This window comes from Dasypus novemcinctus, chromosome 3 (genome assembly GCF_030445035.2).
Source record: "Dasypus novemcinctus isolate mDasNov1 chromosome 3, mDasNov1.1.hap2, whole genome shotgun sequence".
Lineage (NCBI taxonomy): Eukaryota > Metazoa > Chordata > Mammalia > Cingulata > Dasypodidae > Dasypus > Dasypus novemcinctus.
In genome coordinates, this window is record NC_080675.1 from 114,972,937 (window position 1) to 115,000,681 (window position 27,745).

General features: G+C 39.9%; 1 protein-coding gene across 10 annotated transcripts in view; it reads left to right on the top strand.

Annotated features, from left to right (window-relative positions):
- The window catches only part of MAPDA (N6-Methyl-AMP deaminase), a 57,827-nt gene that overhangs the window by 15,267 nt on the left and 14,815 nt on the right, over window positions 1–27,745 (top strand). For 6 of the 10 annotated variants that reach the window (XM_058294053.2, XM_058294049.2, XM_071214145.1 and 3 more), the window contains 8 exons: window positions 812–1,035; window positions 1,272–1,402; window positions 2,513–2,573; window positions 5,183–5,270; window positions 10,537–10,618; window positions 21,843–21,969; window positions 23,260–23,340; window positions 25,633–25,771. In XM_058294053.2, the coding sequence (XP_058150036.1) occupies window positions 973–1,035; window positions 1,272–1,402; window positions 2,513–2,573; window positions 5,183–5,270; window positions 10,537–10,618; window positions 21,843–21,969; window positions 23,260–23,340; window positions 25,633–25,771 (772 nt within the window). In that variant the 5' untranslated portion in view covers window positions 812–972. The remainder of the gene's footprint in view (window positions 1–811; window positions 1,036–1,271; window positions 1,403–2,512; window positions 2,574–5,182; window positions 5,271–10,536; window positions 10,619–21,842; window positions 21,970–23,259; window positions 23,341–25,632; window positions 25,772–27,745) is intronic. The other 4 variants (XM_058294050.2, XM_071214146.1, XM_058294055.2 and 1 more) reach the window with 1 other exon arrangement.

Consider the following 27,745-nt stretch of genomic DNA (forward strand, 5'->3'; position numbering starts at 1 on the left):
CTCTGAAACTGCTATTCTTAGCAACATCATCATTAATATGTCAGAGCCAAGAGGGTCAAGGTGGTTACTTTGAAAAATCACTAAATTTCATCTTAATATATAAACTACATTAAAGCATTTCAGAGGTAAAGAACAATTAGGATTTACTTATCCTCCTACAATGTGCTTGTCACTGTGCTAGGTGCCAGAGAGGTAGAATAATTTATAGTCCCTATCCTCAAGAAGCTTACGGTCCATCGGGTGAGGGCGAAAGATAGTAAATGAGTGATTGGGATACAATGTGATAAATTGCTAAATAGAGTTAATCACTGGATCACCCTGGAACTTTAAGAGGGGCATTTAAATGTTCTTCTTAATTCTCACAGCAGCTCTGCGTTTTTATTCCATTTTCACATATAAGGAACCTGAAGCCATGAGGTTAAGCTACTAATGCCACACAGTTACTAAATGGCAGAACTGAGAAAGAGAACCCAGATTCACCTGACTTCAGTGCCTATGCTCTTCCTTCATATATATTTATATTTAAATGTAAATGCTTTTTCCCCAAAATAAGATTTATAAAATTTCTAGTTTTTGAAGTGGGGCATTGGCAGTTTTATTGAAAGTGCCAATAGGTAAAGAATGTACCCTACTAAAATTAAAGTTTTAATATACCTCTTTCAGTTTGAGGCCTTTTCCTATTTCTAGTTTAGATCCTTTACTAATCATTTCCTTGCCTTGGACACACCTAAGTTAGTTTTGGAGGGACTTTTGTCTTTTGGGAAATGAATTAGCAAAATCCTGTTTATTTGTTTTTATGTTTTTAAAATAGGTGAAGCTGAGCCCAGAGCAACACATACAGCTAACCTTAATAAAACGTACAGAAGTAAAGCAATCTGAAGGAAATTCAAGACTACAAATTTTACTGGCTGCAATAACAGTTCATACCAAGAATAAGAGTGAAAAAGGACTTTTTTTCCTACTAAAATCACGATGGAGGCAGAAGAACAGCAACAACCACAGGAGACAAACTTTTACTTGGAATTACCAAAAGTGGTGAGAATTCAGCCACAGAATTCCTGAGCAGTTGTTAATTATGTTGGTTTCTGTGTTGTTTCTTTTAACAGAAGAAAAGTAAATTTTGTAGGTAGAATATATAAATTGTAAACTTTTAAGTTTAGAGTAAAAACTTTAAACATTTTATTGCTAAACTTAATAGGCAATTTACCTAATACAAACTACAAAAAGCAGGATACTTAGTAAGTTTTACTGATTGTATTCACTTGTCTTAGGAACTTCATGCCCACTTGAATGGATCCATTAGTTCTAAAACCATGAAGAAATTAATAGCCGAGAAGCCAGATCTTAAAATCCATGATCAGATGACTGTGATTGACAAGGGAAAAAAGAGAACTTTAGAAGAGTGAGTATTGGGAGCTTGTGGACATAACTTTTTTGTTTCTATCAGTTGTTTTTGTTGTTTTGTTTTGTTTTGTTTTTTGAGGTACCGGAGCCAGGGATTGAACCTGGGACCTCATATGTGGGTGACTGGTGTTCCACCACTGAGTAACATCAGCTCCCTGAATTGATTTTTCCATTTGTTTGCTTGTTGTTCTGTTTTTATTTTTAGGAGGTACCAGGGACCGAACCCGGTACTTCCCATATGGGAAGTAGGTGCTCAATTGCTTGAGAGCCATCTGCTCCCCTCTTTCAGTATTTTGAGATTGTAAGTAGTATGCAAGAATTCAGATTTTAATAATTAAAGAAATAAAGTAGCTTTCTGGTGTGAAGAGTATATTTATACAGCCTTTCTCCCCCAGTTGTTAGACTTCTGATAGTATTTTTAGTTGTTTGTGAAATTGTTTATGTTGTTTGTGAAGTTATACTATATAGGAATATTCGTTAGACTTAGAAATATAGATTTACTGATTTTTCACTGTTTGCTGCTACTCACAGGAGAGTGGGGTGAGGGGCACTGCTATTTCTCACTTAAAGATATCAGTAATTTTATTTTCAATTATTTGATTATCTTTCCAGATTAATGTAATTTTTTAAAAACCTGTTCTGTATTTCTTTCTAAATATATGCTTATTATTAACCTAAAAGTTATGAATGAATTCAGCTTTTGAATTTCTGTTGTGTGATGAATTTTGTTTAATTTTTATTTATTTATTTTTTATTTATTTTCTCCCCTTCCCAGCCCCCCCAGTTGTCTGCTCTCTGTGTCCATTCGTTGTGTATTCTTCTGTGGGAATCTGTGTCTCAGTTTTGTTGCGTTGTCTTGCTGTGTCAGCTCCGTGTGTACGGGCGCCATTTCTGGGCAGGCTGCACTTTCTTTCATGTGTGGCAGGGCACTCCTTGCCCGCATCAGCACTGCACATGGGCCAGCTCCACACGGGTCAAGGAGGCCCTGGGTTTGAACCTTTGACCTCCCATGTGGTAGATGGACACCCTATCCGTTGGGCCAAATCCGCTTCCCTGTGATGAGTTTTTAATGACTTGGCTATATTTAAACTTTTCATTCATGTTGCAGATGTTTCCAGATGTTTCGAATTATTCATCAGCTTACTACTAGCCCAGAAGATATTCTAATGGTGAGATATGAAGGAGTTTTTAAAACAATTTAAAATTATTGAGTAATTATGCCATTCTGTTATCATATATGATCTTTTGAATTCCTTAAGAGTCCAATGAAAAACGTTTTATTTGTTTTTTTTTTTTTTTTTTTTAAGATTTATTTATTTATTTAATTCCCCCCCCTCCCCTGGTTGTCTGTTCTCCGTGTCTATTTGCTGCGTCTTGTTTCTTTGTCCGCTTCTGTTGTCGTCAGCGGCACAGGAAGTGTGGGCGGCGCCATTCCTGGGCAGGCTGCTCTTTCTTTTCACGCTGGGCGGCTTTCCTCACGGGCGCACTCCTTACACGTGGGGCTCCCCCACGCGGGGGACACCCTTGCGTGGCACGGCACTCCTTGCGCGCATCAGCACTGCGCATGGCCAGCTCCACACGGGTCAAGGAGGTCCAGGGTTTGAACCGCGGACCTCCCATATGGTAGACGGACGCCCTAACCACTGGGCCAAAGTCCGTTTCCCTTATTTGTTTTTTTATAGCAACCCTTCTCAAGACCAATGTAAGTTATTTGCTTAGGAGCCATTATAAAAAGACCGTTCATTGTAAGATGTGAGGAAAGAACCAAAACCAACATCTTCTATTAAATAGAGGGCAATTGGAGGAGAAAATCTGTCCTGTTTTCAGTGTATAACATATTGTATGAAATATTTGACCATAGATGGTTATGTTCTAAATAGGCTTTTTATTTTTTTTTTATTTTTTTTTTATTTTTTATTTTTTAAAAGATTTATTTATTTATTTAATTCCCCCCCTCCCCTGGTTGTCTGTTCTCCGTGTCTATTTGCTGCGTCTTGTTTCTTTGTCCGCTTCTGTTGTCGTCAGCGGCACGGGAAGTGTGGGCGGCGCCATTCCTGGGCAGGCTGCACTTTCTTTTCACGCTGGGCGGCTTTCCTCACGGGCGCACTCCTTGTGCGTGGGGCTCCCCACGCGGAGGACACCCTTGCGTGGCACGGCACTCCTTGCGCGCATCAGCACTGCGCATGGCCAGCTCCACATGGGTCAAGGAGGCCCGGGGTTTGACCCGCGGACCTCCCATATGGTAGACGGACGCCCTAACCACTGGGCCAAAGTCCGTTTCCCTAAATAGGCTTTTTAGAAGACTTTTAAGTACATGGGTGGACATTTTGAAGCAGGAGTTCTTAACAAGGTGTCTGTGAGCTTGAATTGAAATTCAAAATACATTATTCTTGTGCAGATGTGTTAGTGCAGGTGTGATATATTTATTAAATAATACACAGTATAGTGTGTACTTACTAAGGGGTCTGTGGTTTTCATCTGACTGGCAGAGGGATCCATGGAACAAAAAAGGTTTAGAACCCTGTTTTAGAGAATGAAAAAATTCAAGAACTGCTTAGAGATTGAGCTAATAATCCTTGACAAATTGATATGGGAAAATTGTATACCTTTTTGGGTAAGAGTATGAGGACTAGAGGGCACCACTGTGTTCTCTTATATGAAGCTCCATGACAGAGCCTGACGTGGAAGACTGGCCTCTGTATCATCGATCCGACCAAGATGGCATTTAAAAATATCCTCTTTGTAAATGGAGAGAAGCAAAATCTTATCAGCGTTCTTAACCATTAGAAAAAAGTGCAAAGTTAGAAATATATCCTGTGTTTCTGGAGAACTAACTTTGATCAAAAAATAATTTTCTGCCTTGGCCAAGACTGATCCTCATGATAAGTAGTGAGTAAATTAATCACATTTGGAGCAGCATTAACTTTAATGGTTTACTTCTCAACAAAATATGACAAGTGCCACAGTGTTCCAGGTACTGGGCTGAAAACTGGAAGATATAAAAATAAATTAAAATAGTCCCTGCTCTTCCACTCTTGCTTTTTTGGAAGTGGGCAGGTGTTCCCTGCTGCATCCTTGCCCAGACACTTCAGTGAAACAGTTGAAAGTAAATGAATGTTTATGTTTTTATTTATCTGAATTCTGAGTTGATGCCAAACATGGGGACAGAAGAACAGCAACATATTCATTCCCCTCAAGCCAGTGTCTAATGTGAGGTGGCCTCCAGCTCAGTTTAGAACAGATGAAAGCATGAAGCCACTATAGTGCCTAGTGGAGGGGTCTCTTTGCCAGCACCAGGTCCATCCTTTCACGTCCAACCAGCCACTGATTGCGGGGACCTGGGCTTTGGCCCCGCAGTGGGACTCATCTCAGAAGCCCACCTTCCAAAATGTTCTCCATCATTTTCTGCATCAGAGGGATCTCAGATCTGCCCAGCATCTCTTTGACGCATCTCTTCATCTCTGAGACTGAGTGAAAAAATGAGGAAATGCAGGGGCCGTGCTTTGCTCCCCATCTGATAAACACAAGCAACTAGGCTTCTACTCAGCACACCTAAACATGGAGAGGACACTTAATTTGATCATCCTGGGAAGGTCATCCAGGTGATAGTTTAGAAAAGCCATTGGAATTTCAAGGGATATGACAAAGTGGATAATCTTTACCATAAGAGAGGCTTCTACCATTACCTGCAAATTAATTTAATAAATGAAATAAGCTATAACACTTGGCACTATAATTTGGACCCTTATACTGTGTATACCTTGCCTTTTTTTATCAGGTTACAAAAGATGTTATTAAAGAATTTGCAGATGATGGTGTCAAGTACCTGGAACTAAGGAGCACACCCAGGGGAGAAAATACTACTGGTAGGATTAATTACTTCTTAGCAAATGTCCCATTTCCCATGTTCTTTGGTCACTGATGTGTTTGCAAGTTGGGAGTATGGAGTACTTAATATATTTTTTTAACAAATCAATTTTATTGATACATATTAATAAAGCATAAATCCATCCAAAGTATATAATATGTGGTATTTAGAATAATCACGTAGTTGTCCATTTAGCTCTTCAGTCATTTTTTTTTTTTTTTTAATTTTTTTTTTTTATTGACTTTGTAATAATATTACATTAAAAATATATATGTGAGGTCCCATTCAACCCCACCCCCCCACCCCCCCCTCTCCCCCCCCCAACAACACTCGTTCCCATCATCATGACACATCCATTGGATTTGGTAAGTACATCTTTGGGCACCTCTGCACCTCATATACATTGGTTCACATCATGGCCCATACTCTCCTCTATTCCATCAAGTGGGCCCTGTGAGGATTTACAATGTCCGGTGATTACCTCTGAAGCACCATCCAGGGCAGCTCCATGTCCCGAAGACGCCTCCACCTCTCATCTCTTCCTGCCTTTCCCCATACCCTTTGTCCATTATGTCCACTTTTCCCAATCCAATGCCACCTCTTCTATGTGGACATTGGATTGGTTGTGTCCATTGCACCTCTATGTCAAGAGGAGGCTCAGATTCCACCTGGATGCTGGATGCAATCCTCCCATTTTCAGTTGTAATCACTCTAGGCTCCTTGGTGTGGTGGTTGTCCTTCTTCAACTCCATCTTAGCTGAGTGTGGTAAGTCCAATAAATCAGATTGTAGGTGCTGGAGTCTGTTGAGGCTCAGGATCTGGCTATCACATTGTCAGTCCAGAGATTCAAATCCCCTAAATATATCTTAAACCCCAACATTAACTGCACCTCCAGCACATTAGCATGAAAGTCTTATGAAGGGAGATCCCATCTGAGTCCAGATTCATCACACATAAACACCATTTCCAAAGAGGGGCCATCTGCCCTGGTAGTTAACCCCATCGGCCATGACCATAACTCCCATGGGTCTCTTTAGCCCTCAAAGGAACCAATATCTGGGGTTTGTATCTGCTTTATCTGTCTCTCTGACTCTGCTCAGTTGTGCATGAGGGCAAACCTTCTGCCAGCCTCCAGACTCTTTTTTAGAAACTCGTAGCCATATAAACTCATTTCTTCTTTCCATTTCCCCCTTACTTTAGGTCAAACAGCATTTTAAAGTCATGGTATTTTATGTAGACATGGATATTCTGCTGATCCGCATTGAACCTTCCGTATAAGGTCATTTTCCAGTTGCATCATCAGTTGGTAGTTGATAGTGGTCCCTCGTTGCCAGGGAGGCTCATCCCCGGGTGTCATGTCCCACGCTGGGGGGAAGGCATTGCATTTACATGCTGAGTTTGGCTTCGAGACTGGCCACATTTCTTCAGTCATTTTTAGAGCATTTTCTTTATTCCAATACTACTACTACTACTACTACTACTTGTATTAGTCAGCCAAGGGGTGTTGATGCAAAATACCAGAAATCTGTTGGCTTTTATAAAGGTTATTAATTTGGGGTGAAGCTTACAGTTACAAGGCCTTAAAGAGTCCAACTCAAGGTACCATAAACGGTACTTTCTTACCAAAGTTAGCTGCCACATGTTGAAACAAGTGGGTGGGTGATTTCTGCCTGGTCTCTCCTTCCTTCTTCCTCTTAAGGCTCTGTGTTCCCAGTTTCTTCCAATCTCAGCTATAGGTGGGTGTAGCATTTTGATATGGTTATGAATTCCATAAATAGATATTGGATTATGTTTTTTATCTGGTCCGTACCTGGGCATGATTAAGTTATGATTAGGGCTTTGATTGGGCCACATCATTAGGGTGTTGAGTCCCCACCTCTTGGTAGGTGGGGACTCACAGATAAAAGGCACGGCAGAGAAGCGGACTTGGCCCAATGGATAGGGCGTCCGTCTACCACATGGGAGGTCCGCGGTTCAAACCCCGGGCCTCCTTGACCTGTGTGGAGCTGGCCCATGGCAGTGCTGATGCATGCAAGGAGGGCTGTGTCACGCAGGGGTTTCCCTGCGTAGGGGAGCCCCATGCGCAAGGAGTGCGCCCCGTAAGCAGAGCCGCCCAGCATGAAATAAAGTGCAGCCTGCCCAAGAATGGTGCCGCACACACGGAGAGCTGACACAACAAGATGATGCAACAGAAAGAAACACAGATTCCTGGTACCGCTGATAAGGATAGAAGCAGTCACAGAAGAACACACTGTGAATGGACACAGCACAGACAACTGGAGTGGGGAGGGAGAGAAATAATTTTTTTTTTTAAATCTTAAAAAAAAATAAAAATAAAAGGCATGGCAAAGGACAGAGTTGAGGGTTTTTGATGTTGGAGTTTGATGCTGAATCCTTAAGCTGGAGCCCCAGGAAATAAGTTCACAGAGGAAACAGAAGCAAGCCCCAGGGAGAGGAGGAACCCTGAGCCCAGGAAGAAGCAAGACCCTGGAAGAGAGGAACCCAGAAAGCCTGAACTCTCACAGATGTTGGCAGACGTCTTGCTCTAACACGTGAAAATTAGACTTTGGTGAGGGAAGTAACTTCCGCTTTAGGCCTGGTATCTGTGAGCTCCTAATAATTACCCTTTATTAAAACGAACCAATTTCTGGTATTTTGCATCAGCACCCCTTTGACTGACTAGTACAGCTGGCATAGGGCTTGTCTATCAGTTTGGCATAGGGCTTATTTCTTTCCAGGCTTTCTTAGCTGCTCAGCTACGAACTATCAGGCAAATGGCTAATCTCTTGCCAGGGCTTTATCTGTTTGAGCCTTCTCCTTTCTGTCACATGACAAAGTTCTCTCCTCTGGCATCTATAGAGCTCTCTCTGTCTTTCTGTGTGTCTTCTTGAGTGAGTGTCTGTTTATATCAGTGTACCAACAGAGGGGGGGATGGGTGGGGGGACTCAATCTGAGTTATGCCCTACTGACATGGTAGAATCAAAGCCCTAATCTCAACAGGTAATTTAATCAAGACATGTCAGCTGAATCTAATACATTCAAAGGGTACCATACTCAGAGGAATAGATAAGTTTACAAACAATCTCTCTTTTTTGGGATTCATAAATAATTTCAAAATGCCACAAACTAAAACAAAGGAACATTTAATTTTACACTACAGTATTTTTCTCTATTTTTTGTGGGATACCTTTAGAGTCAACAGTCCAAGTCTTGTTCTTGGGGACAGATGTCTGTTAAAAAGGGTGTTATGCTTAAATAAAAAGTAGAAAATCAGATCAGGTGTGTATGCTTAATGGAGAAAAAAAAGGGCATCTAGAAATTTTTTTTGTTCTTCCTCATTTGCTTTTTTCACTCTGAATAAGGGCATGTGCTCCTTATAGTTGAATTGTCTCTCAAGCAGAGGCTAATTCTTGTTCCTTGCATCAAAAGCACTCATGAATGGTGCCACTGAATGAATGTTAAATTATGTGTGTTTTTTCTTTTTTTAAGATTAAAAAAAAAAAATTTCTCTCCCCTTCCCCCCTTCTTCCCTCCCAGTTGTCTGCTCTCCATGTCCATTCACTGTGTGCTCCTCTGTGACCACTTCCATCTCCATCAGTGGCACCAGGAATCTGTGTCTCTTTCTGTTGCGTCATCCTGCTGTGTCAGTTCTCCTTATGCGCAGTGCCGTTCCTGGGCAGGCCACATCTTCTTTTGCTCTGGGCGGCTCTCCCCACAGGGCGCACTCCCTGCTCGTGGGGCTCTCCCTGCATGGCAGGGCACTCCCTGCGCACATCAGCACTGCACATGGGCCAGCTCCACACTGGTCAAGGAGGCCTGGGGCCTGAACCTAGGACTTCCCCTGTGGTAGGCAGGTGGCCCATCCATTGGGCCAAGTCCACCTCCCTTAAATTATGTTTTATAGCAGTCATTGAAATACAGATTAACATTCACTCTTTGGGGACTGATCTAATAGTTTCTTAGGCCTGAAGCAAGCTGTCATGGTGAAACTTGTCTGCATGGGGGTGAACAGAGCTGGATTTGGTTAAAGCAATGTCCTGGGACTCTCCTTCCATAAGAGCTGCATTGTCATTGGGCCCCTCTTAGCACCTTGTCTATGACCTGAAGAGGCCCTACCAAGTCATCTTGCATCCTGAATTGTGTAGCCTAATGAACAGTTAGGGGGTATAATTTTTTAAATTACTTATAAGGTAAGTTTGGAACTAGGACAAGGAGGAGATTCTTATTTTACATTGTTAAATTTTGAAATCACTTTTAAGTTATGCTAGAGAGGGTAGCAAAAGGGAAGGACAGAAGAAACCTGTCGATTTGTAGAACTGGTTTGCTCTTTTCAGGGAATGAAGATTGAAAAGGAGGATGTTACCCTAAGTATTTAATAATGGAGAGATGGTTAAATAAATAATGAAATATTATGCTTCCATTAAACGTATTTGCAAAGATGCTTTAATAACATGAGAAAATGCTCAGAATAAAGCATTTAATGATCAAATAGGGTACATACTATATTTAGTAGTATCTTATCTGTTTAAACGTGTATATGTATACACATATACTTAGGAAAAAAAGGCATTGTTAACACTGGATGGGAAGATTACAGGTTATTTTTATTTTTCTTCTTGATAATTTTTTGTTTAACTTGAGATTTTCCACCCAAAGAAAGCATTTTATAATGAGGGGAAAAGAGTATTTTACAGGTAATTGTACTGGAGAGGGCTGTTCGAGAATCCCCAAGAAGAGGAGGACTTAATCACCCAAATTTGAAAGAGAAACGCTCAACCTGAGCAGGATTGAAGGGGAAAAGAACATAGAATTTTTTTCTGGATTAGCATAAAAACATCTTGCTAATAGAGAAAACATTATCTTTCTTTCCTTTTTAAAATTTTTTTAGGACAGGCTTTAGAAAAGGATATTTTGTTGTTATTGTTTGTTTTTTTGAAAGTAAGCATTTGATATTGTTATAGCAGTTTGTCAGAGTAATTTTATGTCTGTTAAACCTCAGAATAATTTTTAAGTGGGCTTATATTTTGTATGTCCTTTTTTCATTTCATTTTTATAGTTCTATAGTTCTTAATTTTTTTCAATTTTATTAAAGTACAACTAGCATTTAATAAAATGTACATTAAGGACTGTATTTTAACTCATCTTTAACCATGCCCTTGTCCCAACATAAAGTGAAAATGCAATTGTTCATATAGAGATGCTAATATTGAAGGGTGGGATAGTTTATAATCTGTTTACATATATTTTCTATGTGTTCTTTCCAGGAATGACTAAAAAAACTTATGTGGAATCTATACTTGCAGGTATCAGACAGTCCAAACAAGAGAACTTGGACATTGATGTTAGGTAAGAAATATTGTACCTTAAATTTTACTGTATTGATCACAGCTGTAACAGATTATTATAAATCATCCAGTAACTGATTTCTACCTTACAAGAGAAAAAATAGAGCCAAGAACTCTATTATTTATTTAAAGTTATTAGTGCAATATGGAATTCATTCAGATAGTAATAACATTCTCAGAATTGTTGCTCTAGCAAAATAAGGCTTCTCATTGCACTTAAGATAAAAATCCAGGCTTTTTTTCTGTGACCTACAAGATCCTACCTGATCTGGCTGCCTCTCTATTTCAACAGCCTCATCTAGATGACAACTCATAACTTACTACACACTGATTTGCTCTCTCTTCCTTAAATAGGCCAAGATTTTCCCATCTCAGTACCTTTGCTCTTTCTGTTACTTTTTTTTTTTTTAGTAATTTTTACCTGCCATCATCGAAGTGGTTTCCAAATATTTTCTCCCATTCTGTAAGTTGTCTTTTTACGTTTGTGATAAAATTCTTTGATGCACAAAAGTTGTAAATTTTTATCAAGTCCCATTTATCTGTTTTTCCTTTTGTTGACTGTGCTTTTGGTGTAAAGTCTAAGAAATCATTGCCTAACATAGGCCCTGAAGATATATCTCTATATTTTTTTCTAGGAGTTGTATATGGTATTAGAGAGGGGTCCATTTTTGTTCTTTTGCATGTAGATATCAAGTTTTCACTGCACCATTTATTAAAGAGACTATTCTTTTTCCATTAAGTGGACTTGGCACCCCTGTCAAAAATCAATTGTTCAGGGAAACGGACTTTGGCCCAGTGGTTAGGGCGTCCGTCTACCACATGGGAGGTCCGCGGTTCAAGCCCCGGGCCTCCTTGACCCGTGTGGAGCTGGCCCATGCGCAGTGCTGATGCGCGCAAGGAGTGCCCTGCTATACAGGGGTGTCCCCCGCGTAGGGGAGCCCCACACGCAAGGAGTGCACCCATAAGGAGAGCCGCCCAGCGCGAAGGAGGGAGCAGCCTGCCGCTGCCGAGGAATGGCGCCGCCCACACTTCCCGTGCCGCAGACGACAACAGAAGCGGACAAAGAAACAAGACGCAGCAAAAAGACACAGAAAACAGACAACCGGGGGAGGGGAGGGGAATTAAATAAATAAAAATAAATCTTAAAAAAAAAAATCAATTGTTCATATGTGTGAGGGTTTATTTCTGAACTCTCACATTCATTCCATTGGTCTATATGTCTGTCCTTATGCTAGTACCATGCTGTTTTCAGGCTATTAGACATCTCTTTAATAGTTTCTACAAAGGCAGATTCTTTTTATTCTTTTTTACAAACTCTTAGTTTCTGTTTATTTGTGAACATTTTAAACGCTTCTTCATATTTGAAGGACAATTTGCCAGATAAAGAATTCTCAGCTGGCAATTTTTCTCTTTCAGATCCTGATTATATCACACGACTGTCTTCTTGCCTCCATGGTTTCTGATGAGAAATCTGCACTAAATCTTACTGGGTGTTCCTTGTATGTGATGGTTTGCATCTCCATTCTTGCTCTCAGATTTTTCTCTTTATCTTTGACATTCTGAGTAGTATGCATCTTGGAGTAGGTCTATTCAGATTTATTCTCATTGGGGTACATGTGCTTCTTGGACAAGTAAATTAATTTCTTTCATGAGAGTTGGGAAATATTCAGCCATTATTTCCTCAAATACTCTTTCTGCCCCTTTTCCCTTCTCTTCTCCTTCTGGAACTTCCATGGCATGTACATTGTTGTACTTTGTCTTATCATTCAACTCCCTTTGCCCCTGCTCAATTTTTTTCCATTCTCTTTCTGTTCTTCTCTTCAATTTCAGCTATTCTGCCTTCTACATCACTTATTCTTTCTTCTATAATTTTGCTATTGTATACCTCTAATGTGTGTTTATTTTTTTAATTTATTGAAGTATATCACTCATACATAAACATACATAAACAATACTTGTATAGTAATAGTTGTGAACTTACAAAACAAACATATATAGCACCACACAAACTCTCATACCTCAGCCTAACACCAATACCTTGCATTGTTGTTAAACATTTTAAACTAATGATTCAAAAGCATTGTCAAAATACTACTACTAACCAAAGTATTTTTCCCCAAACCCATCCTATTATTACTACCTTTATATCATTTATACATGATCATACATAAACAATAAGTATATAGTAAAAGTTATAAACTTACAAAGCAAAAATGCATAACATCAGTATTAGTCAGCCAAAGGGTGCTGATGCATAATAACAGGAGTCTGTTGGCTTTTATAAAGGTTATTTATTTGGGGTAGGAGCTTACAGATGCAAGACCCTAAAGTGTAAGTTGCCTCCCTCACCATAGTCTATTTTCACATGTTGAAGCAAGATGACTGCGGACATCTGCGAGGGTTCAGGCTGGATTCCTCTCTTCCTGGGTCTTGCTTCTCTCCAGGCTCAAGATTCCTCTCCTCCCGGGTCTCGCTTCTCTCTGGACTCAGGGTTCCTCTCTTCCTGGGGCTGGCTTCTCTTTCCTCTGTGTGCTTACTTCCTGGGGCTCCAGCTTAAGACTTCAGCATCAAATGCCAACATCAAAAACCTTCAGCATCAAAAAGCTCCAACTCTGTCTTTTGCCATGCCTTTTATTTGTGAGTCCCCACCTACCAAGGGACAGGGACTCAATGCCCTACTGACATAGCTCAAAGCCCTAAGCATAACTTAATCATGCCCAGGTATAGACCAGTTTACAGACATAATCCAATATCTATTTTTGAAATTCATAATTATATCAAACTGGTACGACATCATATAGGGGTCCAGTACATCAACCCTACAACTAAAACCTTGCATTTTCATGAGACAGTTGTTAAAAATTATAAAAGAATATTGTCAAAATCTTACTACTAATTATAGTCATTATCTTACATTGTATTTCCCCCCAAACCACCCTATTATTATTTTTTAATTATATTTTTATGACAGAAGTTGTAAACTTACAAAATAATCCTGCACATGTGCAGAATTCCCAAACAATGTCCCCCTACCAACACACCACACTGTGGTGGAACATTTGTTACAGATTATAAGATAATATCATCTGATTGTTACCACATCCATAGTATACATTTGGAACACATTTACCATACTACCCCATTATCAACATAGTACATCTTTGGCATAGATGCAAGACTAGTACATTATTACTGCTAACCACAGTCCATAGGTCACTCCAGTTGTATTTTTCCCATGCTTCTCCACATTCCCATCGCCCTGCAATAGTGATGTACATCTGCTCTAGGTCACAAAGGACACTCTTGCTTCTGTACCATCAACTACAATTCTCATCCACCTCTTGGTTTACTGTGTTATTCAGTTCCTAAATTATTTTCTAGCATTCTATCACTTGGTATTTACACACCTAGATTACCATTTTCAGCCACATCCCCATTTATAAACTAGCTTTTACTATGTGTTACCATCCACTCTAATACATTTCCATACTTTTACAGTAAAGGTAATTAAAACTTCTACATACATTAAACATCAGTAGTCTATCTCAGTGCTCCTCTTATCTCCTTTAAGAATCCTCTGCCTACCACCAGGTCTTGAAGATGTTTTCCTACATTTTCTTCTAGGAGCTTTATGGTTCTTGCTTTTATATTTAGGCTTTTTACTCATTTTGAGTTGAGTTTTCTATAAGGTATGAGATAGGGGTCCTCTTTCTTTCTTTTGGCTTTGGATATCCAATTCTCCCAGCACAATTTGTTGAATGGACTGTTCTCCCTGAGCTGGGTGGATTTGACAGACTTGTCAAAAATCACTTCCACAGATATGAGGGTCTGTTTCTGAACCATCAATTCAGTTCCATTGGTTTATGTGTCTGTCTTTATGCCAGCACCATGCTGTTTTTAATGACTATTGCTAGGTAATATGATTTAAAATGTGGAAGTGAGAGTCCACCAACTTCGCTTTTCCTTTTTAAGATGTTTCTGGCTATTTGGGACCCCTTACCCTTCCAAATAAATTTGATATTTGTGTTTTCCATTTACTTTTAAAATGCTGGCAGAATTTTTATCAGGATTGCATTGAATCTATGTGTCAATTTGAGAAGAATTGGCATCTTAATATTTAGTCTTCTAATCTGTGAGCATGGAATGTTCTTATAATTATTTAAGTCTTTTAAAATTTCTTTTAACACTGCATTGTAGTTTTCTAAACACAAGTGCTTTACATCATTGGTTAAGTTTATTCCTAAATACTTGATTCTTTTAGTTGCTCTTGTAAATGGAATTTTTTTTTCTCACTTACTCAGTTGCACATTACTAGGGTCTTTTAAAGTCTTTTTCATCTGATATAAGTATAGCTATTCTGGCTTTTTTTTTTTTTTTAATGCATGGACTATCTTTTTTCAGCTTTTCACTTTCCATCTCTTGGTATCTTTAGATCTAGGGTGAGTCTCTTGCAGACAGCATATAGGTGGCTCATATTTTCTTATCTATTCTGCCAGTCTGTGACTTTTGATTGGGGAGTTTAATCCATTAATTAATTCAGTGTTATTACTGTAAAGGCAGTTCTTATTTCAGCCTTTTTAACCTTTGGTTTTTTATCTGTCATATTTTATATTCATCACTCTTCTGAAACTTTTTTTACTTTTACTGATATAATCTTCATTTCTAGACTCTCTCCCAAGATGCTCTCTCTCTCTGTCTTTTCTTTTCAGACCGTAACACACCCTTTAGTATTTCCTGCAAAGCCAGTCTCTTGGTTACAAACTCTCTGTTTCTGTTTATCTATTAATATTCTAAACTCACCCTCATTTTTGAAAGACAATCTTGCCAAATATAAAATTCTTGGCTGGAATTTTTTCTCTTTCAGTATCTTAAATATATTGTACTACTGTCTTGTCTCCATGGTTTCTGATGAGAAATAGGCATTTAATCTTATTGGGTATCCCTTATACGTTATGCATTGCTTTTCTCTGGCTGCTCACTGAATTCTCTGTCTTTAGCATTTGATATTCTGATTAGTGTGTGTCTCAAAGTTGGTCTATTCGGATTTATTTGGATGGGAGTATGTTGTGCTTCTTGGACATGGGTGTCTGTGTCCTTCAATAGGGTTGGGAAATTTTCTAACATTATTTCTTTAAATATATATTGCTTCTGCCCCTTTTCCCTTCTCTTCTCCTTCTGGGACACCCATGATACGTATGTTTGCACGTCTCTTGCTGTTGTTTAGTTGCCTGAGACCTTGTTCAGTTTTTTCCGTTCTTTTTGTCATCTGTTCTTTGTATGTTCATTTTCAGAGGCCATTTTTTTAAGCTCATTGATTCTTTCTTCTGCCTCCTCAAATCTGCCATTATGTGATTCCAGAGTATTTTAAATTTCATTTATTGTGAATTTCATTCCTAGATCTGCTATTTTTCCCTGTATGCTTTCAGATTCTTTGTGCTCATCCAATGTCGTCTTCTTTTTTTTTAAAGATTTATTTATTTATTTAATCCTTTCCCCTTCCCTCCCCCCCACCACAGTTGTCTGTTCTCTGTGTCTGTTTGCTGCGTCTACTTTGTCCACTTCTGTTGTTGTCAGCGGCACGGGAATCTGTGGTTTTTTTTTGTTGCGTCATCTTGTTGTGTCAGCTCTCCATGTGGGCGGCGCCATTCCTGAGCAGGCTGCACTTTCTTTTGCGCTGGGCGGCTCTCCTTACAGGGCGCATGCCTTGCACGTGGGGCTCCCCTATGCGGGGGACACCCCTGCGTAGCAGGGCACTCCTTGCGTGCATCAGCACTGCGCATGGGCCATCTCCACACGGGTCAAGGAGGCCCGGGGTTTGAACCGCGGACCTCCCATGTGGTAGATGGACGCCCTAACCACTGGGCCGAGTCTGCCACCCCAATGACTTCTTAATAGCCTTAATCTCTTTAGCCATCTCATTGAATTTATTAAGGAGATTTGTTTGAACTTCTCTGATTAGTTGTCTCTGCTTGCTAAAGTCATCTGGAGGCTTTTCTCTCCTTTAACTGGGCCATATCTTCTTGTTTCTTGGTGTGGATTATAATTTTTTATTGATGTCTTAGAATTTGGCTTTCTAGAGTATTTATTCTGGGTGCAGTTTTTCTCTTTAGTTTAGGGCTCCCTGCCCTTTCTCCCTTGCTGGTTGTACAGTAGAAGCCAAGGATATAGTTGGTGCTATAAGCTGTGGAGGCTTAAGCTTCCCTCGCTGCCCCAAGGACTGGTGTAGCTTCCCCAAACTTTCTCCTTTGGCAGGGGTAGGCGGAGTCACAGCCATGTGGAATAATCCAAGTCACACAGGCCTAGACTGTAGTTGCCCAGAGAGACTAATGAAGCTTCATGCCCCTTTCTCCCTTGCCCTGGGTAGAGGAATAGAGCTGCAGGTGTGGGCAGTAGTCTATGCAGTGTGGGTCCAAGATGACTGCAGTTGCCCTGGTAAACTTCCCATTAGTCTGTGCCAGCCAAATGTACCAGCAGTTACCTGGATATGCTGGTGCAGGGCCCACCAGCTTCCTCCCTGCCAGAGATGGGGCTGAAGCCTCGGTTAGGGCTCCAGGTCAATCTGGTGAAAGAAACCAGTCCCTACCATCACTGTGATTCTTCGGTCATCCCTGCTTCCCCTCATGCTGGAGGTGGAGTCAAAATTGTGGCTACCAGCCTCTTTCCTACTTTAGTTCTTCTTAACAGTTCAAACTTTAGCTCTTCTTTTTTTTTTTTTAAAGATTTATTTTTATTTATTTAATTCCCCTCCCCTTCCCCGGTTGTCTGTTTTCTGTGTCTTTTTGCTGCATCTTGTTTCTTTGTCCGCTTCTGTTGTTGTCAGCGACACGGGAAGTGTGGGCGGCGCCATTCCTTGGCAGGCTGCTCCCTCCTTCGCGCTGGGCGGCTCTCCTTATGGGTGCACTCCTTGCGCGTGGGGCTCCCCTACGCGGGGGACACCCCTGTGTAGCAGGGCACTCCTTGCGCACATCAGCACTGCGCATGGCCAGCTCCACACGGGTCAAGGAGGCCCGGGGCTTGAACCGCGGACCTCCCATATGGTAGACGGACGCCCTAACCACTGGGCCAAAGTCCGTTTCCCAAACTTTAGCTCTTCTTAACAGTTATACTTTAGCCAGCCAAATTTACTAATCAGTAGCTGAAATCGGTGGCCAACTGTCTCTTCTTTCCCTGTTTTTGGGAAATGGAGCTTCCATTTCCAGCCACATAATAGCTCCTGGGGTGGTTTGTGCTGCCTATGTTGGGTGATCACTGGCCTCCGCAGCATGGCCTGTAATTTCCTGAAGAGGCTGGTGCAGGTCCCCCCAGCTTCCTCCCTGCTAGAGGTGCGACTGGGGCTTATGCTAGAGCTGCAATCTGACCTGGGTGGAAAGAAGCTTGTCCTGTCAGGACTGTGATTTTCAGTCTGTCCTGCTTCCCTTCATGCCAGGCACCAAATTAAGATGGCGGCTCCCAGCCTCTTTCTGACTTGGACAGGTTCAAACTTTAGCTGTTCTTAGGATTATACTTTAGCCTGCTGAATTTACTAATTAGTAGCTGAAGTTGGTGCCCAACTATCTCTTCCTCCTCCTTTTTTGGGAAGTGGAGCTTGCAATTCCAGCCTTGGAACAGCTCCTGAGGCAGCTTATGCCTCCTGTGGAGAATGGGCACCAGCCTCCATAGTGTGGAGTGCTCTACTTACGAATCTTCTCTGCAGGTGGGCAGTCTCTTCTTTCCATTCATTCAGGGATGTTGCAGGATGCTCTTCTGGTCTTCTGGTCTTCTGAAGCCCCCAAACAGATACTTTAGATAGCCCTGGGTATTTATTAACTGCCCTGTAGCAGAAGCTGATTCTAGGTGTTCCTTACTCCACTGCCATCTTGCTGGTTGTCTTGTCTAATGTGTGTGTGTGTGTGTGTGTGTTTTTAAAGACTTATTTTAGTTATTTCTCTCCCCTTCCCCCCATTGTCTGCTCTCTGTGTCCTTTCACTGTGTGTTCTTCTGTGTTTGCTTGCTTGCTTGCTTGTCATGTGGCACTGGGAAACTGTGTTGCTTTTTTTGTTGCGTCATCTCTCTGCATCAGTTCTCCATGTATGCGGCGCCACTCCTGGGCAGGCTGCGCTTTTTTCATGAGGGGCGGCTCTCCTTGCAGGGCGCACTCCTTGCGGGTGGGGCACCCCTACGTGGAGGACACCCCTGTGTGGCATGGCACTCCTTGCTCATGGCAGCACTGCACAAGGGCCAGCTCACCACTTGGATCAGGAGGCCCTGGGTATAGAACTCTGGACCTCCTATATGGTAGGCAGATGCTCTATCAGTTGAGCCACAACCACTTCCCTGTGTTTTTAATCTCTCCTATTTTCTTTCATTCCTATAAGCTCTGTTATTTTTCTATTCAGGTTTTCAAATTCTTCTTTGTGCTCATGCAGTGCTTCCTTGATGTCTTTTATCTCTTTAGCCATATTGTCTTTCAACTCATTAATTTGATTTTAGAGATTTGTATGAATGATGAGTTGTATCAAATCCTGTGTCTCATCTGGGTCTTTGATATATTCCTTTGATTGGGCCATTTCTTCCATTTTCTTAGTATGGCTTGTAATTTTTTGCTGTTGTCTAGGCATCTGATTATGTGGTGAGTTTACTCTGATGCTCAATTTCTCTCTTTTGTTGGGAGTTAATATCATGCTTTTTTTTTTTTTTTAAGGTACCTGGGCCAGGTATTGAACCTGGGACCTCATATGTGGGAAGCTGGCACTCAACCACTGAGCCACATCGGCTCCCCTACCGTGCTGTTTTTTTGATTACTATAGTTTTGTAATAAGTATTAAAATTGGGAAGTGTGAGTCTTCTGAGTTTGTTCTTCTTCTTCAAGAAGGTTTTTAGCTATTTGGGGTTCCTTATCTTCCATATGCTTTAATGATTGGCTTTTCCTGAAATAATCTTCTACCATATCCTTGTATGACTGGGCTTCTTAGTATTTGGGTCTCAGTCAGGTGTTACTTCCTCAGAGAGACTTTTGCTGACCAACCTATCTAAAAATGTTCCCCTATATCCCCTAGTCACCCTATTCATTTTCTTTTTGGCACTTCTGGCTAACAAAATAAGAAATTATCTTATTTATACCCGTATTGGTCAGTCAAAGGGGTGCTGATACAAAGTCCCAGAAATCTGTTGGCTTTTATAAAGGGTATTTATTTGGGATAGAAGCTTACAGTCACAAGGCCTTAAAGAGTCCAACTCAAGGTACCATAAGAGGTACTTGCTCACCCAAAGTCATTTGCCCTGTGTTGCAGCAAGATGTCAGGCAATGTCTGTGAGGGTTCAGCCTTCCTTCTTCCTCTTAAGGCTCCGTGGTCCCAGCTTCTTCTGATCTAAGCTGTAGGCTGGCATAAAGCTGGTCTCTCTCCTTGGGCTCGTTTCTGTCTGGCTTAGCTGCTCTGTGCTCTTCATAAGATCAACTGTAGACAGTCAGGCTCATCTCTCTTCCCAGGGCCTTTGCTGTGACTAATAGAGCCTTCTCTTTTTCCTCACATACCTGCTTTTCTGTGTATCTGCTTCCATGCGAGAGTCTGTTTTATCCTCATGAAGCAGGTAAGGACTCAATCCTGCATGCTCGTAACATAATTTAATCAGAGACACCTCATTTGGATCTAATACAAAGGGTATCATGCCCTGAGGAACAGACCAGTTCACAAACATAATCAATTATCTTCTTTTGAAATTTATAAATAAACCAAACTGCCACAATATCCATCCACTCAAGTGTAAGTTCATTGTTGTCAGAGGTTTTGCCTTCTGATTCATCACTATATCTCCAATACTTAGAACAAAGCCTGGCAAATAGGAGGGGCTCAAGGGCTTAATACCCCTGGTTTACTAAATGATGAATGAAAGAAAACTGGCTATATAGTTTCAGGCTATATGAATCTCTCAGGTAAGCATAATTAGGCTAATATCCTAATAAAAAACAGACAGAAGACAAGAATAGAGTTCTAGAAAGAAGAAAAATTGAATCTGATGTTGTTAAACCTCTAGATCCAATTACCAGTTTATCAGAAAATATGGGAGACAAGTGAACATTTTCAACAATGCAGGAATACAATCAGCAAAATCCAGACTATGGAAAACTTACAGGACAGACAACCTAGTTTTGCAAGAAATAAACTACAAGAAAGGAGGGGGGTTAGTGCAGCTATAGATTTAAAGAGATGTAAGAGACATGGATCAGCACAATTGAGGATTTTATTTGGATCCTGAATCAAAATACTATTAAAAAACAAATGAACAAAGCAAGACAATTGGAAATTTGAACACTGACTAGACAATTGATGGTTGGTGCAAAAGGTATTGCAGTTTTGGACTGTGAATTTTGGAGCTGCTTCTCAGTCGAACCTCTGAGCTGGTCGTTACTGGTTGTAAAACAAAATCTGCTTTTCGCTGCATGTCGCTATCCAATCGAGAAATGGTTTGTTGCGTAGAACAAGAGAAGACACTTCAAAATGATGATTTTTTTGATTTTCAGTCAGCTCATGAAGCACCCACTTATTGAGCTTTTTCACCTTTCCAGTTTGCTTCAAATGCCAAATGACCATAGAATGGTCGACTTTGAGTGCTTCGGCAACTTCTCATGTAGTTGTAAGAGGACCAGCTTCGATGACTGCTCTCAGTTGGTCATTGTCAACCCCAATGGCTGGCCACTATACTCTTCATCTTCACGGCTCTTGTCTCCTTTGAGACACCACTTCTTGAAACACCACTGCAATGTATATTCGTTAGCAGTTCCTGGCCAAATGTGTTGTTGATGTTGTGAGTTATCTCTGCTGCTCTACGACTCATTTTAAACTCGAAGAAAATCCCTCAAATTTACTTTTTGTCTAACATCATTTCCATAGTCTTAAATAAATATAAAATTAACAGCAAGGAATGTCATTAGCAAAAAAAAACAAAGCGAGAAATGTACATTAAAATGATGAATAATGTAACCACATTTATTTAAGAATATATTCCAGTATCAAATGGCAAATTTCAATATACAGAACCGCAGTTACTTTTGCACCAGCCTAAATATTTATGAATTTATGTCTCATTCCCACTGGCAAAGTAAAGTTATATTGTCCAGAATTCAACCAGGCCAAACATTTCCTAGTAGATGTATTACATGTAGCCTGTCATGCTTCTGGGACCATGCTCAAAGTTGTCTTTTTCATCTGCATCATATTCATTGTCAACTGTATTTTCTTATATTAAAGATATTTGGTAACAATTGACAGAAGAGGTGGCCCTTCAGAAGCCAAGGAGACTATTAAACTTGCTGAAGAGTTCTTTCTTTCTACAGAGGATACAGTTCTTGGTCTTGACTTCAGTGGAGACCCAACTGTAAGTTTTTTCCTAAATACATATTGTTTCTAAATGGTAGAATCAGTTAGTGGGATAAGGATTAGCTTGGAGCATCCTAACACTTTCTAGATGGTACAGCAGATCCTTTTCTTTCCTGGATTACCAGAATGTCTAGAGCAGGGTTCTGCAAGAGAATTAAGCCCTCTAAAAAAAGATAAGTTAAAAAATAGATTTGTACGACAATTTTCTCCATTGTGCTGAAGATCATACTTGTCTAGTACCATTTTAGAAGCATAGAAGAAAAGTTCATTCATTACATACAATGGATATCTTAGGTCATTAGGATTTAATTATTTCATAGAACCCCTAATTGACAAGGGCTGGCCTAGAGTTTCTTTTTTTTTTTTTTTCTTTTAGAGTTTCTTGAATGTCCAGTTAAAGCAGGGTGTCTTAACTGTGGCACTATTTACATTTGGGAACAGAAAATTCTTTGTTATGAGAGCTGTCCTGGGCATTTTACAATATAAGCAACATCACTGGCCTCTACTCACTAGATGTCAGTGTTACCTTCCCAGTTGTAACTGTAAATGTCTCCAGACATTGCCAAATGTCCCCCGGGGGTTAAATTGTCCCTAGTTAAAAGCCGCTTGATTAGAGAATGCCATGAAACTAGTTCTTACAGCTTTGTCTAAGTTGGACTATTCCATTCTTGTTTTCATCTATCCATTTGATAGAAACTTTCTTTAGTAATCATGAGGGTCCTGAATCAGGCCGTTGTCCTCAGACATGCCACAGCAGGTCTCTGGGTGAAGGTGGGAAATATGTGAACCCTTCATTTCTGGGCCTTTTATTGCAGCAGAGATAGGCTGGCAGAGGATAGGACTGGGAGTTAAGACACTTGTGTTGTAGCCCTGACTCTCTCTTAATTTGTGGATTTTCATCCTTGCTTTCTAGAAGTTTGGGCACATCATTTAACTTTTCTGGGCCTTCTTTCCTTATTTATAAAAATGGCATAATTGCACTAGATATCTAGGTGTCCTTCCAGAAATCCAATTTTGTGACTGCTCTATCCAGTTTAGCAGACTGACCTCAAGTTCACTGATATTTGACTTAAGATTCTTAAGGGGAGAAACTGTCTTTGCCAGCTTTGTATTCCCCAAAGTGTCTGTAATATTGTAGGTGCTTTATAAAGAGTTTAGTAAATTGTAAATGAATGAATCTCCCATAATTCCATTTTTGTCATTATTTTATTCTTTTATTGAGACAGAATACAGTTCCTCGGTTTACTCAGAATTCTCATGCATCCTCAACTTAACTTTTATCTTCAAGGTAGGACAAGCAAAAGACTTCTTAGAGCCTTTTTTAGAAGCTAAAAGAGCTGGTCTGAAGTTGGCATTGCATCTTTCAGAGGTAAATAATATTGTCTTAGGCTGAAAAGGGTAAATTACAATGGAAAATAACAGGGTCATTTGGGCCATTTGTAATTGACTAGAAATAAACCTGGCTTGGAAAAAAAAATTTAAAGGAAAGTAGAAATAGTCTTAATTTAGGATAAAGATAAAGGCATGACTTTTTTTTAGTCCCTATTGTTACTATTTTAATCTTTTTCTTTTTGTGACTTACATTCTACCTTTGTCATTAGAGACATTTTTAGTGGTTGAGTGCCTGCTTCCCACAGGTATTCAGCTACTAAAAATGGTCCCAGGTTCAATCCCTGGCCACAGTATCTCCAAAAAAAAAAAAGTTTAAGGGAGTAGATATAGTGCAAGTGGTTGAGCGCCTGCTTCCTACGTATGAGGTTCTGGGTTTGATACCTGGTACCTCCTAAAAAAAACATGAAAAAAAAACAACTCTCACTGGGGAGTAACTGTAACTCAGTGGTTGAGTACCTGCTTCCCAAGTACAAGGTTCTGGGTTCAATCCCCGGTACCTCCTTAAAGAGAAGTTTAATGACAACTGCTAGAGAAGATGCATGAAATTCTATCACCAGTCTTGTGATTGGTAACTGGCCCTGAAAAAACACCAGTTCAGTCTCACTTGTCCTCATAAAGGGACCTGAATGCCTCACATGCAGTGGTATGAAAGGAAACTGCTCCTCATTGTTCTGTGAGGTTTAGTAGGGAGATCCAGTGCCCTTCCTCAGCCCCAGCTCCCTGGCACAGTGACAGATAATGTACAGATTACTTAGAACAGTCACTCTCTTAAGCATATCCCTATGTGGCAAACAAGAGACTCTACCACATTTTTTCACATTTTACAGATAAACTTATTTTCTATCTCAATTTTAATTGCTTTATAAATTCAGATAATACATTTTCTTACCTCACAAAAAAAGGGACACAGTTTCCCACTGCCACATGACAAGTATGCAAGCGGACATGGAGTGGCGCACAGCAGGTGAATGCAGAGAGGCAGACAAGGGGGGTGAGGAGGGGAGAGAAATAGGTAGAATAAATCTTAAAAAAAAAAAAAAGATTGAGTAGCATAATGATTTTGTTTGTTTGGTTTTGGCTTTTTTCTTGTTTGTTTTTGCTTTGTGGTAATGATTTAAAGATTAAGAAAAATGAGAGGCACTTACTTGACTTTTATTTTTCATGTCTACAAGCAGAGGGGTTCGATTCAAGGTCAGTAATCTAAAGACAGAACTTAAAATCTAGGATCTATGTGTCCATACTCTGTTGCAATGGACCTTTCCCTCGTAGGACCCCCTCTAGCTGACCTAACTGGTACTTGATTGAAGCCATTGGTTGATAATGGGAACAGTTACCTTTGATCTTTGTGCACAACATCAGAACCTGCTTGTCCTTTGAGACCTTTTCCTTAGTTTCGGTTGCTTTTCTTGTTTGATCCCTTGGCTGTAAAACATTTCATTTCAAAATGTTTGGGCTATCTAAGAGATGGAGAGCACAGCTAGACGTTTTCATGGTGACTGTAGTATAACTATAGCTAATCTTGCCAAAATAAAACATGAGTAGTATACTAGGCAGGGAAAAAGCCTGGACCCTGGAGTCCTCTGAACCCAGGTTTGGCCCTTAGCTGACCATTTATTGGTTCAATGACTTTGGACACCTTTTTTTTTTTTTTTTTTTTGTAGATACCTACAGAAGAATGAAATGTAAAGAAGTATAATGTAAAAGGGAAAAAAATGAAAAATGAAATGTCCCCCCTCACATTCCATTTCTGCTCCCTAGAGTTAATATGTTAACAGTCTGTGTTTTTATTCTTCCAGACTTTTTTCTAGTTTTTATGAACACAAACACATGACACAGAACATACAGACAGATAAAGAGTTATGGGTGTTGTTTTGTTTTTTCTTTGTTTCTTTTTTAGGGGTTCTGTTCTGTTTTATTTTTCCAAATTACTTAATTTTTCTGAGTCTTAATTTCTTATCTTCAGTAACTTGTAAGATTCTTGTGAGGATTAAGGAAGAATTTATGTGAAAAGGAATAGAGTAGGCTTTTAATAAGTATTTATTATTATTATTATTTAATCTAGAATTATCATTGAAATTAATCTAGAAAAATATCGGGGAATGAATGGGAAAATAAAAGGCAAAGAAGAAAACTGAGAAGGTATAAGTAGTTCTGTTCTCCAAGATAACTGAGAGAGACAGTACCTATCTGTAACAAATGCTTTAAGAACTTTTGAAAAAAGCCATTGATTCCCCTTCTCCTTTTTTTTCCTTTTCTTTCTTTTTTTTAGATTCCAAACCGAGAAAAAGAAACACAAATACTCTTGGACCTGCTTCCTGACAGAATTGGGCATGGGACATTTCTTAACTCCTCTGAGGAAGGATCCCTGGATCTGGTGAACTTTGTGAGGCAACACAGGATTCCACTGGGTAAGCCTTAGTGTTTCAGGTCTCCCAGAAACCCTCTTCCCCTCTCCCCCCCCACTTTCTAATTAAAACCCACAGGTAAAGAAGTACTGTTCTAAAAATATAAATATCATTTGGAAAATAAAAGATGTGTGATATGCGTGTTTCAGGCTCATTTAAGTCACAGAAAGTGTTAACTCTCACTAGAATATAAGCTTCATGAGAGCAGAGACCTTGTCTTTCTTTTCCACTGCTACATTCCCTAAAGCCTAAGACAGTGCCCAGAACTCAGTAAGTATTGAAAGGATAAGGGTCATCTAGTATTTTGAAATGACATTAAACAAATTCACATGTGTAACAAAAATGTGTAATGTTTACTTAAAAAACTAAGAATTATGGAATATTCCAAGAATATTTTTACATGTCTGTTGAGCATAGTGTACTGATCTACATTAGATATTTGGAACTATTTTCATTTAACAACAAATATTTATGAAGTATCTGTTCTGTTCCAGTTACTGTTCTAGTTGCTAGAAATAGAACAATTTACAAAAGAGACTCTTTCTCAAGGAACTTCTATTCTAGTGGGGGGAAGACAATAAACAAATAAGAAAATATCAATATTAAGTTCTATAAAGAAAATTAAACCAATGTAAAATAAAGCTGATATAATAATTTCTAGATAACTAGTTTTTTTTTTTTTTAATATTTATTTTCCCCCCTTCTCTTCCTCCTGCCCTGCTGTTTTTTGTTGTCTGTGTTGTCTTTTCTTCTCATTTTCTCTCCTCTAGGATTCACTGGGATTCCGTCCTGGAGACCTCTGATGGGGAGAGGTTCCCTGTCAATTGTGCCACCTCAGTTCCTGATTTCTGCTGCACTTCACCTTGACTCTCCCCTTGTCTCTCTTTTGACACGTCATAATCTTGCTGCATTGACTTACTTGCGTGGGGCACTGGCTCACCATGCAGGCACTCATGCCATCACTGGCTTGCTGCATTGACGCTTTCTCTTCTTTTTCACCAGGAGGCCCTAAGGATCGAACCCAGGTCCTCCCATAGAAGCTCGATCACTTGAGCCACATCTGATTCCCTAGATAACTACTTTAGATTAGATGGTCTGGGAAGGGCTTTTTGAAAAGGGAAAGCAGCAGTTTGCTGAAAACCATTATAGCAAATGATCGATTCACTGAATTTACAAATTTGCCAATTTATAAAACACTTGAGTATTGTTTTTTATTTTTTAGAATTTATAGAGTTTTCAGCAATTCATTTAAGTTGAGCTTTTTTTTCTTTTCATTAAGGACATTTTCACATATACACAAATGTAGAGAGAATAAATAATAAATAATAAATCCCCACATACAATGGTTGGGTTCAACAATTAGTGTCATTTTGCTAATCTTGTTTCGTTAATCCTTTCCCAACTATTTTTTTGGGCAGGGGGTAGGGGAAGCTGGAATTTTTTAGAACAGATCCTAGACATGTGATTTCACAAATAGAATGATTTGATTTTAACATCTTTTGAAGACGTCTATAAAGTTCTAGTTGACCAGTGTTCATTTTGTCTTTGTAGCAACATTTTAAGGAATGCTCATTTTATCAAAAACTGAGAGTTGTAGGGTGGTTTATTCTTCTTACAAATAAATAGTATTTAAAATGCTTATTTTGTGGGAAGCGGATGTGGCTCAAATGATAGAGCTTCCGCCTACCATATAGGGGGACCTGGGTTCGACCCTGTTGTAAAAGAAGAGAAAGCATGCCCGTGCAAGTGCCCACATGGTGGACCAGTGCCCGTGCAAGTGAGTCACACAGCAAGATTATGACATGTCAAAAGAGAGACAAGGGGAGAGTCAAGGTGAAGCACAGTAGAAACCAGGAACTGAGGTAGCACTATTGACAGGGAACCTCTCCCCATCAGAGGTCTCCAGGAGAGAATCCCAGTGAATCCTAGAGGAGAGAAAATGAGAAGAAAAGACAACACAGACAACAAAAAACAGCA